The sequence below is a fragment of the Phacochoerus africanus genome, chromosome X (assembly GCF_016906955.1).
Source record: "Phacochoerus africanus isolate WHEZ1 chromosome X, ROS_Pafr_v1, whole genome shotgun sequence".
Classification (NCBI taxonomy): Eukaryota; Metazoa; Chordata; class Mammalia; order Artiodactyla; family Suidae; genus Phacochoerus; species Phacochoerus africanus.
In genome coordinates this window covers 118,502,710-118,515,343 of record NC_062560.1, presented here as the reverse complement: position 1 = coordinate 118,515,343, position 12,634 = coordinate 118,502,710, and the positions used below count along the sequence as shown (strand labels likewise).

Below are 12,634 nucleotides of genomic sequence, written 5' to 3'. Positions count from 1 at the left end.
GTTCTCTACAATCCTGAAACTTGGAGAGTGAGCCATGATCCGGATGTAGAAATGGACCAGGATTCAGATTCTTTAAGCAAAAAAGCAGTTCTTTTCTTTAGCAAAGCTAGGATACTAGTGGTCTTTTTTTCTTCATGAAAAGATAGCATTTATAACAGGTTTAACAAAAAACAGTGTTGTCAGCTAAACCTGTTGTTTGTTTTGAGGACTTCTCTGTCTCCTCTAATTATGCATCTTGAGAATTACAATTATCTCTCATGTACCCTCAAAGTACCATAGTGGAACAAAAGTAGATTGATGCTTCTTTTGTTTGAATGAAATTTAAGACTAAATTACACACCAGTCAATCTGAGTTATTTTTTTCAATTTTCTCATTAACGTAAATGGATAGTTTCCATTGAAAATGTAGTGTGGTGTGCCAACAGACTAGTCTTCTCCCTTGAGAATTAAAACGACTATAACACCTTTTGGAGGGAGTCCTTTTTAATTCAGTAAAATATTTTGCTGACCTTAAATCTCTGTATGTGCCAAGTACCTCCATGTCCTGCGTGGAGCAGAATTCTGAACTTCTGAGAAAGTTGCGTGCATTATGTCTTGCTTTTGTCCCTCCTACAGGCCAGAGCTGTGGTCCCTTCCTCTGGGTTTCCCCAGCTCCTTACAAGGAGCTCATCACTCTGCCTCCCCTTCTAGAACTTGAATTCCTTGACAGACAGGGCATGAACCTTTTCTGTCCCCAGTATTTGTCACTTAGTAAACACTCAGCAAATATTTTTGAAGTCAACTAATGAATGAACTAATGCTCTATTTAAGTTGTTCTCAGCCTTTTTGAGTCCATCCCCATTGTGATAGTAATTGTATCATTCGAGCCATTGACTGAAAAATGCATAACTGTGTTAATTTATGTCACATTTAAATGCATTTTACTAATCAAAAAGTATTTTATGTATGTGAAAAATACATGTGAATATGGGATATTATTTAGGTTACATATAATGATTGTATGACAACATCTAGAAAATAGATGTTTGTGGAAACTTTGTAGAAAAATACTGAACTCAGTATTTTCATCAAAACAAGGTTTATTTTTTTAAAAACTCAATTTTTTTAAATAAAGGAATGTTTCTAAGATCAGTCCTTTACAAATATTTTCTAGCTTCCAGTCTCTACTCATTCATTCATCCAGTATTTATTGAATGTTTTCTGCATGGCTCTGTTCTAGGTATTCTTGATTGCCAAAGCCAGGAAAACACTTGTAGTTGATCAAATTAGGTTTATTACTCGATGCAACAAGAAAAAATGTACACCATGAGGAATAGTGGGGCCTCTTAGGAAGAGAGTATTGGAAAATTTGGGCTTGGGTCGGGTCATTTGGAGAAGGGATTTAAAGGAACAGTGCTTTACTGGGTGCTGTTAGCCAGTAGGGGTCATTTTATGACTGGGCATTTTAGTCAGTCTTACCTGGGAAGCCAACATGTCAGTGGTCAAGAAGCAATGGTCACCCATCCTGGCCAGAATATAGATGTCATTGTTGTTATTTGGACGATATGTATATTCTGTCTGTGTTCAGATGTGATTATGGAGTGGTGTGTTTTTGTCTCCTTCCATCATCGTCAGCACAGAGTGGCCTTGTTGGACATTGCTCTTCTGTGAAATTGTTCGTGTTCAACAGAACATGAGCGCCTTGCTGTGAGTGCCAGGCCAGCTTCTGAATGTCAGGGCCTGCTTTGCTTTTTTCTCAAGCTACAGCAGTAGAATAAGTAAATAAAAATCCCTGACCACATAGAGCTTGAATTCTAGTGTGAAGAGAGTGACAGTAAACATAATAAATTTATAATGTTAGTTAAAAGCTGATGAGAGGGTTTTGGGAAAAACAGGATTGGGAGAATGTGTTCAAGAGGGAGGAAGTGACAAGTTAAACCAAGGTTGGTCTCACTGAAAAGGTGACACAGGTCAGAGAAGCCAGATCAAGTGGGACTTTATAGCCCCACCACTGTACAGACTTTTTAACTTTCAGAGGTGAATCCCCTGGAGAGTTTGAACAAAACAGTGATTTGATTTGACTTAGTTTCTATTAGAGCTACTTGGACCATTGTGTTGAGAATAGACTGCAGGTTAAAGGAAGAAGCAGGGAGACCAATTAAAGGCTTGTAGGGTAGTCACAGTGGAGGTGCTGAGAGGTGATGTTCTGAATATATTTGAAAGCAGAGCCAAAACACTTCTTAATAGATTGGATGTGGGTTGTGAAAAAGAGAGGAGTCATGGATGAATCCATGATTTCAGCTCCAATTGATCGGCTTTAAAAATATTACCCTTTCCTGAGATGAGGAAGGCTTCGGGAGTGGCAGGTTTGAGATGGGAGCAGGTCACAAAATCAGTCCTGGACATAAGTTTGAAATATGTTTGACACCCAAGGGGAGATAGCAAGTGGGCAGTTGCATATATGGGGACAGGTTTGAACTAGGTGGGTATATTTGGGAATTTTCAGTGCATGGAGGTATTAAAACCACAGAACTGAATGAGATCACCTAGAGAGTGAGTATAAATAAAGTTCAAAACACCAAGTCTGGAATACTCCAACAGAAGGCTCGCAGAGAGGAGGAGAATGAGAAAGAAAGGCTAGTGAGGTAGGAAGAGAATCACTCATTTTGGAAGTTTTCCTGAGGGAGTTCCTGTCATGGCTCAGCTGGTTAAGGATCTAGTATTGCCACTGCTGTGGCTGGGGCTACAGCTGTGACACGGGCTTGATGCCTGACCTGGGAACTTCCACATGCTGTGGGTATGGCCCTGAAATTTTTTTAAAAAGGTGGGGGGGGGGAAATAAATAGAGCTGATAGCATGTAAATATTCTAAATAAGATCCTATTTTAAAAGGAAGAGTATATTACTATGATGCGTTACAGTGTTAGTTTCTTTTCTATAGTCATCCATTTGAATGACCTTACTTAGAAAATTTCCTTTGCTATCACAAGAAGTGTGAAAGGAAACTGTCTTATTTTAGTTTGTGATTTTTCTAAACATTGAAATAACCTCTTGCAGCTGATTATTCGAGTACATGTATTTCTCTTCTGTTTGTCATTACAGCCACTGTATGATGCTGCTTACCTTACAATGTACAATATCTGCTTCACATCCTTGCCCATCCTGGCCTACAGTCTGTTGGAACAGCACATCAACATTGACACTCTGACCTCAGATCCCCGATTGTATATGTAAGTTGAACATATGTAAAGTAAAACCTGCTCAGACTTTCAAAGTTGTGGATTTCATTTGATCTGCAGGTAGGAAGGACACACAGAACTTCCCTCCTGGTTTGATCACCAGGTTCTGTTCTGAATTTTTAGCTATTTAAACTGGATCATCCAACTAGAAAATGACATATTTCGTAAGTGCATGTCCTGTACTTGAGTACATGTGAATTATTTAGTTCAAAATCAACAATTCCTAAAACTTGGCCTACATTGTCATAGAGTCCTGGAATCTGAGATGAAGATACAATATTTTACCTACCCAACCCTCCCACCCCCCAAAAAAAGGCCACATAAAGATCTTCGGTAGTTGAGAATATTGATTCCTACCTATAACAGATTAAACTGATGATATTCTGTTAGGCTTTCTCTCGTAAACTGTGCCTGAAACATAGCCTCCCTGCTTTGTTAGCCCCATTCTTAAAATGGCATTGTTGAAGAAAACAATCAACTCATCAAGCCATTATATTCATTTTGTGTTAGTTGGAAATAGATGCTTTTCTCCACGGATGGGTGACTTGGCACTAGCCCCAGTTGTTTAACCCATGATTAAATTGGATTTTTATAAGTTAAGCCTACAGCTAAAAGGATAAAGATGTTAATTTACAGTAGATTGTAAGCATTGCTAAATAGTGGAAAACAAATGCAATAGAGAGACTTGGATGCAGTTCATTTGTGTGAAATGTAGGTGCAGAAATAAAAAGATGTCTTGGCGTTCCCACTGTGACGCAGCAGCTCAAGGATCCTACTGCAGTGGCTTGGGTCACTGCAGAGGTGCAGGTTTGTTCCCCGGCCTGGCAGGGTGGGTTAAAAGCTTCAGCACTGCTGCAGCTGCAGCTCAGAGTCAGTCCCTCCACATGCTGCTGGTGCAGCCATTATTAAAAAAAAAAAAAAAGGAATGTCTTTAACCACTATGACTCATAAAACTCAAATTTAGGAGTTGTTGGACCTGACCAGATTTATAAAATCTGTTATCATTTTAAAGGTATTATGAAAAATTTTAAATATGCACAGAAGTAGCAAAAATACTATTAATATAGTGAACTTTTTCCCTGTCCTCACAACTCAGCTTCAGCAGTTATCAATTCAGGGCCAGTCTTGCTTCATTAATAACCCTATCTTCTTTATCAAGGACTTATTTTGAAGCAAATATCAAACATGTAAAATAGTTATTTTAGCACATATCTCTTAGAGATAAGAACTTTTAAAAATAAAAGTACCCTATCATACTGAAAAATTTAACAAATCTACAATATCATCAAATATGCAGTCAATGCAGAAATTTTTCCAGTTGACTCATTTCTTCATTTTCTTTACTGTGTGTGTGTGTGGCCATTCCTGTGGTACACCAAAGTTCCCAGGCCAGAGATCCAACCCAGGCCACAGCACTGACAATGAAGGGTCATTAACCCGATAGCCATCCAGGGAACTCCTTAACTCATTTCTTTTTAAAGAATGCTTGTTTGAAACAGTATATAAGGGAGTTCTCATCGTAGTGCAGTGGTTAACGAATCCGACTAGGAACCATGAGGTTGCGGGTTCGATCCCTGGCCTTGCTCAGTGGGTTAAGGGTCCGGCGTTGCCACGAGCTGTGGTGTAGCTCGAAGACTCGGCTTGGATCCCGTGTTGCTGTGGCGTAGGCCGGCAGCTGCAGCTCCAATTAGACCCCTAGCCTGGGAACCTCCATATGCCTCGAGAGCAGCCCAAGAAATGGTAAAAAGACAAAAAAAGAAAGAAAGAAAGAAACAGTATATAAGGCCCATACATTGTAGTTGGTCAATATGCTTCTTGAGTCTCTCTTATCTGTCGGTTAACTTGGCAATTTATTTGTTAATGAAATTGGACCATTTATCTGACAAGAGTTTCCCCAATTCTAGAGTTTGCTGATTGCCTCCTCATATCATTAACTTGTACTTTTCCCTAAATTTCTTTCAAAGGGAGTTAGATCGAGAGGGGAATCATAATAACCTTGATAGAAATCTTTCAGAGCTTCAGTTTCCACAGGCTCTTTTTTTTTTCTTCTCTTTTTAGGGCTGCACCTGTGGTATGAAGTTCTCAGACTAGGGGTTGAATAGGAGCTTCAGCTGCCAGCCTACACCACAGCCACAGCAATGCCAGATCCAAGCCGCATTTTTGACCTCACAGAGACAGCATCAGGTCCTTAACCCACTGAGCCACAACGGGAATTCCTGCCCTACCCAGTCTTTTTTTAAAAGGAGGACCCAGGGCCCAGAAATGACTTGCCTAAGAACTCATGGTATGATGCAAGGCCAGAGCAAGATCAGATTTCAGTCCTCCTGATGACCAGCCTCTGCTCTTTTCCACGGGCTGGTGGTTTTCCAATACTGAGAAGCAATATTCTGTATTCAGACAGCAACTCAAGTGAATCCTGGTAGTACAGCTCCTCTGGGTGAAGTGGGGTTTGGAGGCACTGAGCAGAATCCCTCCCATTCAGTCCCACTGAGAGTTCAAGCTTAATCACCTGCGCTCTGATCCCAGCTCTGCCACTTATGACATGGCCTTGCTCAGATTACTTGACTGAGACGTGCCTCAGTTTTGTCTTTAGTAATAATATATCTAATTACTGTTTCTATGAGGATTAAATGAGTGACCAAATGCAAAAGAACTTAAAATGATGCCTGGCACATGGAAAATTTTCAATAGATGGTATCTTTTTTTTTTTTTGTCTTTTTGCTATTTCTTTGGGCTGCTCCCGCGGCATATGGAGGTTCCCAGGCTAGGGGTTGAATCGGAGCTGTAGCCACCAGCCTACGCCAGAGCCACAGTAACGTGGGATCCGAGCCGCATCTGCAACCTACACCACAGCTCACGGCAACGCCGGATCGTTAACCCACTGAGCAAGGGCAGGGACCGAACCCGCAACCTCATGGTTCCTAGTCGGATTCGTTAACCACTGCGCCACGACGGGAACTCCTAGATGGTAGCTTTTAATCTTATTATTCTAACACCCTTAACATAACTTCAGGGCTGGGCTGAACACTTTGATAGATTAAGAATGTTGAAACTGGAGTTCCTGTTGTGGCTCAGCGGGTTAAGAACCCAACATTGTCTCTGTGAAGATGTGGGTTTGATCCCTGGCCTCGATCGGTGGGTTAAGGATCCAGCATTACCTCAAGCTGCAGTGTAGGTCGCAGATGCAGCTGGGATCTAGTGTTATGGCTGTGGTGTAGGCAGGCAGCTACAGCTCTGATTTGACCCCTAGCCCAGGAACTTCCGTATGCCATAGGCGCAGCTGTAAAAAAAAGAAAAAAAAAAGATTGACACTTGCAGCAAGCTGTTGAATACAAATGATTATAAGGGTATACACGGAGTTTTAGTTTACCACATGATTTTGCATAGAGCCACATCTAATGGAGAAATGAAAGCCATGGCGTACCTGTCACCCAGTCCCCAGATGCAGCTTCCTGCCTGCCTGCTCATCCAGGCTGATGAGACACTGCTCTCAGCCTGTCTCTGTTGTAGATTACTCTGTTACTCTGAGCATTCCTTTTTAAACATCAAGCCCTAGTCTTCATATGTACCTCTCTCCATTTGTACCACCTAACACTACCTGTGCCATTGTGTAGCATATTATAGATATCACCTGGGGAGTTCCCGTCGTGGCGCAGTGGTGAACGAATCCGACTAGGAACCATGAGGTTGCGGGTTCGGTCCCTGCCCTTGCTCAGTGGGTTAAGGATCCGGCGTTGCCGTGAGCTGTGGTGTAGGTTGCAGACGTGGCTCGGATCCCGCGTTGCTGTGGCTCTGGCGTAGGCCGGTGGCTACAGCTCCGATTGGACCCCTAGCCTGGGAACCTCCATATGCCGCGGGAGCGGCCCAAAGAAATAGCAAAAAGACACCCCCCCCCAAAAAAAAAAAAACTAATTCTTTCTTATTCACTACAGCCTAGTGTCATTCTTGATAGTATAAGTGGAAGGTGTGCTATTTAAATTCTCTTTTTTTCTTACCCCAGGGCATGTGGAAGTCTTAGGTCAGGATTCCAACCTGAACCACAGCAGTGACAATGCCAAATCCCTAACTACTAGGCCACCAGGGAACTCCTAGATACCTTTTGAGAAATGTTAAGAAGAATTTGAAAGAGTACCTAGAAGAATTCCATGCACAAACCCATCTTCTTTCTGCAGCTCTGCTTCATTAGAATTGATAGCCTTCTTCAACATTCCGACTTGTACCCAGAAGACTACTATTTTTGACAGGTTTTAAACTTTTGGTCTGTCCACCTGCCCTTTATCAAAGCATGGCTGTACAACTTCAGACATGTTATTTGACTTAATTTGAAAAATACAGGAGTTCCCGTCGTGGCTCATCAGAAATGAATCTGACTAGTATCCATGAAGATTCAGGTTCCATCCCTGGCCTTGCTCAGTGGGTTAAGGATCCGGTGTTGCCATGGTCTGTGGTGTAGGTTACAGATGCGACTCATATCTGGCTTTGCTGTGGCTGTGGTTTAGGCCAGCGGCTGCAGCTCCAATTCACCTTCTAGCCTAGGAACCTCCATATGTTGCGGGTACAGCTCTAAAAAGACAAATATATGTATTTATGAAGGGCCCCCAAGGCCTAAGAAAGGTTAATCTCACAGGAAGAAATCTTGATTAAAAGAAGTATTTTAAGGCGTTCCCATTGTGGTTCAGAGGTAACAAACCCGCTAGTATCCATGAGGATGTGGGTTCAATCCCTGCCCTCACTCAGTGGGTTAAGGATCCGGCGTTGCTGTGAGCTGTAGTGTAGATCACAGATGCAGCTCAGATCCCTTGCTGTGGCTGTGGCATAGGTCAGCGGCTCCTGCCCCTAGCCTGGGAACTTCCATATGCCACAGGTGCAGCCTTAAAAATAAAAAAATAAATATTTTTAACAAGTATAGTTGGAAAGCCATGGTATTAGTTGAGAGCATATGATTGAAAGTCAGCTCAATCTAGGATCGTATCCTACCTCTGTCCCTTACTGAGTGAGCTCTGGTGTACTGCTGTAATAGTGGTTCCCAAATTTTACTGTGCATTAGAATTACCTGGGCAGTTTTTAAATTGTTCTGGTGCCCAGGTTACACTTCATGCCAGTTAAATCAAAGTGAGGGTGGGAGCCAGGTATCAATGTTGTAAAAAATCCTGTGGTGGTTCCACTGTACATCAAAGTTTGGGAATCATTGTGGTATACCTTTTTGAGGCTCATTATTTATAAATGGGAGTGGCACGAATACCTATCTCGTGTGAATAAAAATGGACAATATAAAACTCTAACCCGCTTTTATTACCATATCATAAGTACTCAATAAATGAGAGCTAATTATCATTGATGGCGTTACTATTGTCAGTGGCCAGAATCTTAGAAGCACTTTGACAGTTTGCTCCAACACCTCAGACAGGAGGTGACTGCACAAAGACAAAGCTGCAGACTTTTACCAAGAGCCTACCAGGCCCTCAGGGGTAACTCCGTTCATTTTAACAGGGTCAAACCATGTGTGCACCTCTGGCATTTCATTTTATCTTTTAATAAACAGCCTACAGAAATCCATTAACCTATTTGTTTTCCCATTTCTCAATAGGAAAATTTCTGGCAATGCCATGCTACAGTTGGGCCCCTTCTTATATTGGACATTTCTGGCTGCATTCGAAGGAACAGTGTTCTTCTTTGGGACTTATTTTCTTTTTCAGACTTCATCTTTAGAAGAAAATGCAAAGGTAAAAGAAGTATCATTACATTTTTTGGTATTATAAGCATGACTTAACTTTTTTCCTGTAGGTACTGCATCTATCATACACGTACTCTAGCTGTAATCATGTTACAAACTATTTTTCTAAAGGTGTAGTATTTAGTTCTGACAAATTCGTTAGAACAGAGGTGTTGAAGTAAGAAATCACTTCCTGCATGCCTAGCTAACTAGAGACCTTATGTGCAAATGTCTGGAAGTTTAACTTGGCTGTAATTTTTGCTAAATAAACAGAGTTCTTGGGACTTCAGCCTTTGGACCCCCATACTTTGATGTGAGCAAGGCTTTTCCTGTTCTAAAAGCAAAGTCTGACTCCACTCAGTTCTTATTCGTAGTGGCCTTCCATGCTTAGAGTTGAAGGGCAGAGCTGCCATATGTTTGCAGTATTTGCTCAATATGTAGAGAGGTAATTCCCTTCTCTTCCTCCTTCCTTTACACATGGGAGCATAGTGTTTTCCAGAAAGACTTCACTGATCCTGCCATTGCGCTCCCAGCAAGTGACTCCACAGGTCAGCACCTGCATTGGGGTGGTTTTGCCCTAGCTGTGCTGTAGGAGAGGATTGCTGATAGGGTGAGGTCGTCCCGCAGCCACCCAGTGGAAAATCAAAGCCACCACCCTGCATGCTGCTTTCACTAGGTTCTTTGCTTTTTCTGGGCTTCCCTTTTAATGGTCACTCCTTCTTTATAATCATAATGTGAAACAAAGCTAAAGTTCAAAAAGACTTTACTGAGTACAATGACTGTGTCTAAAACCTAGACAATCGACATCCATTATGGAAGTGATAGGCTCAGTGAATCTGAATAATACTTTAAAATTAGGTACTATACCTAAAACTTCTTTAATTCGGACTAACAGAAACTGGTTTAGTATGAATCCATTAAAATTATTACTCACTGAGTAACTGTTAAGGAAAGCCACATCTAGTAGTTAAGCACATGTAGCATTTGCCAGGGAGAATGCCTGCTAAATCTCTGCATGTCCTTGGGCCAGTCACTTCAGTTTCCCAAGTCAACTTTGCCCAACAGTAAGATTAGATTTTATGATTTCTCAGGTCCTTTCAGCTTTATGACTGATGCTGTAACTTCCCACTTTTTATTTTATATTTATTTGGCACATAAATTGTAGACAGCTTACTGTACTCTCCTGCAGTCCTGTTGACATGGTTCATTTGCTCAGCAAACTCTACTGGTGGTGCATGGGGAGCCTCAACTCAGCCTGTGTCCAATTCATCACCCATTTTGAGTTCATGAAGTCCAAGTTAATTAGATTTTATTGTATATGTTGGCTATAAGTATAAGAACTACTATTAGCAATTAAACATAACACCATGTATGATTTGATCAAGTCCTTTTTTTTGCTATTAACCTTAATTTTTTGTTTTTATTTTTAAAAAACCTTTTACATTTCATTTTCTGTTTTAATGTTATGCATTCAGATCTTGACAGCGTTTGGTAAGCATATGTGCCATTCATTGCCATCATTTGGATTTATACATGGTATCTGCTTTTCTTTGATGTGCACATGCTGACAACAGCCAAAAAGTTAGGCTCTGTATATTTACAGCCAAAAAGTCAGGCTCTATTTTATTTTTTTTATTGAGGTATAATTGACATAACGCATTAGTTTCAGGTATATAACATAATGATGCGATGTTTGTATTACTGAATAATCACCACAATAAGTCTAGTTACCCTCTGTCATCATGTACTCTATTTTTAAAATGTGAGTCCATTTGTCTGCAAGTTCGTCCTTATTTGACATCTTTAGATCTGTATTGTAGGGTAAGCCCGTATCAAACTCTTTAGAGACATGAGTCATCCAAATGAGTTATTTTGATGAATATTACTGTTAATGGAATAGGGTTTTTTTTCTGCCTATATCACACCAGTATGTTCCCTGTTTTATGCTGCATGGAATCATGAAAATAAACTCTACCAACCACATATGTGGTGTACCTATCCAAGAGAATTTAGGGTCACAGTAAGACCCAGCATTTTGGCCTGATCTTTTGAGCAGATATTTCCCTAAACAATTTATACAAAAATCTCTGTCAGTTACACACAAGGTTAAACTTGTATTTCTATTATTTTTAACAGGCTGTGTATTCATGGTACATGTAATTGTTGGATATTTTTCAGGTATATGGGAACTGGACTTTTGGAACCATTGTTTTTACAGTCTTAGTATTCACTGTAACTCTGAAGGTTAGATTTTTATTTATTCAAATATGTTTAATTTTAATTTTTGTAATACTTTCTGGTCTTATACTAATATGTCTTTTCTTCTAATCTTGATTTTTATTGTGAATTGTTATTCAAGTCTGAATGCTTACTAAAATTATGTGTGATATTAGAGATTGGACATTTGTATACTATTTGTGATCCATTTTTTCCAATATATTGTGTATTCTCTCTTTTTTTTAACTTATACACCATACTTATGTTGGAAAACTGTTCCTCTTTCCTGCTGTTTTGAGACATTGATGATAAGTGGTGTATAAACAGGCTGTATGTGTGTGTTTCCATGTTAAGTACATGAATATTTTTTAAAGTCATGTATCCGTCTATATATAACATATATATATTATATATATATATCTGTTTATATATCTCTTTAAGAATGCCAATCCTTACAACAGTTTGGTTACTTAAGACTTAAGGAATATAGGTGTTTGTGAGTAAGATATGTGTGCCAAAGAGCTTGGTAGTGATGACGTTTTCTATAATATATTCATCACTGAAGTTTACCCATATAATGATTAGATTCATAAGACTCTACAGCAGTAACATAAGGGCAGTTTTGGCAAAATCATCAGCATTAATGTGAAGCCATATAATAATGCTCTGTATTGAATACTACCCTTGAGGCTCATGAGTTGAGACTCCCTTGAAGGTATAATCAAATTATTTTGATTATACAAGTAATAAACACCTCATATGGGGTCCAAGAATTAGTATGTTTAAATGAATTCCAGTATGCCCAGTAACGAGAACGAGAATTCAGAAGTATAATTGACAAAAGACCTCTAATCATTTCCCCTCTGAATTTTTATCCCTGGTTCATTTCTCATACTGAATAGAACTAACATGTTTGTGTTATTCATCTAGTATTTCAGTTATATTTTAGGATTGCAAAAGAAAATGTTACAGTTCATCTCAGTTTAGCCACTTACTCTCTGGGTGTCCTTGGGCAAGTGACCTCGTTTCTCTGTACCTCCATTTCCTCTTCTGTAAATGGAGATAAAAGTACTACCAACCTCTCTTAGGGTTTTTTTGTGTGTGAGAAGCCAATTAATGAATACATATAAAGCAGTTAGAATGGTGTCTGGCACATAGATCATGCTCAGTACAATAGATGCTTACTATTACGTTTCACAGGATCACGATTCGAAATGGAATCCTCCCCCTCTTTTTACCCCTGCCCTTGCATATGGCCCCAGGGCCTCCAAGTGCCCTTCATAGTTAAAGTTGGCCTTACTGCAGCATCTTTCACCTGTCCCTCAAAAGCCATCCACTCCCTCTTCTTTGCGTAGGTAGTGTTTTGGCATTTCCCCTAGCAGAGGACTAGTAAGAGTGCAAGACTGGGCTACCTTAACAGTGTTATCAATATCCTGTTTATGAATGAGCAACTATTAGCAGAGAGTTGAGGAGAAGGGTGTCACAGC

At 40.1% G+C, this 12,634-nt stretch overlaps 1 protein-coding gene across 10 annotated transcripts in view; it reads left to right on the top strand.

The window, feature by feature from the left end:
• ATP11C (ATPase phospholipid transporting 11C) overlaps positions 1-12,634 on the top strand; it is a 171,579-nt gene that overhangs the window by 141,745 nt on the left and 17,200 nt on the right. For all 10 annotated transcript variants that reach the window (XM_047763956.1, XM_047763951.1, XM_047763948.1 and 7 more), the window contains 3 exons: positions 3,081-3,208; positions 8,805-8,940; positions 11,109-11,174. In XM_047763956.1, coding sequence (XP_047619912.1) covers positions 3,081-3,208; positions 8,805-8,940; positions 11,109-11,174 — 330 coding nt within the window. The remainder of the gene's footprint in view (positions 1-3,080; positions 3,209-8,804; positions 8,941-11,108; positions 11,175-12,634) is intronic.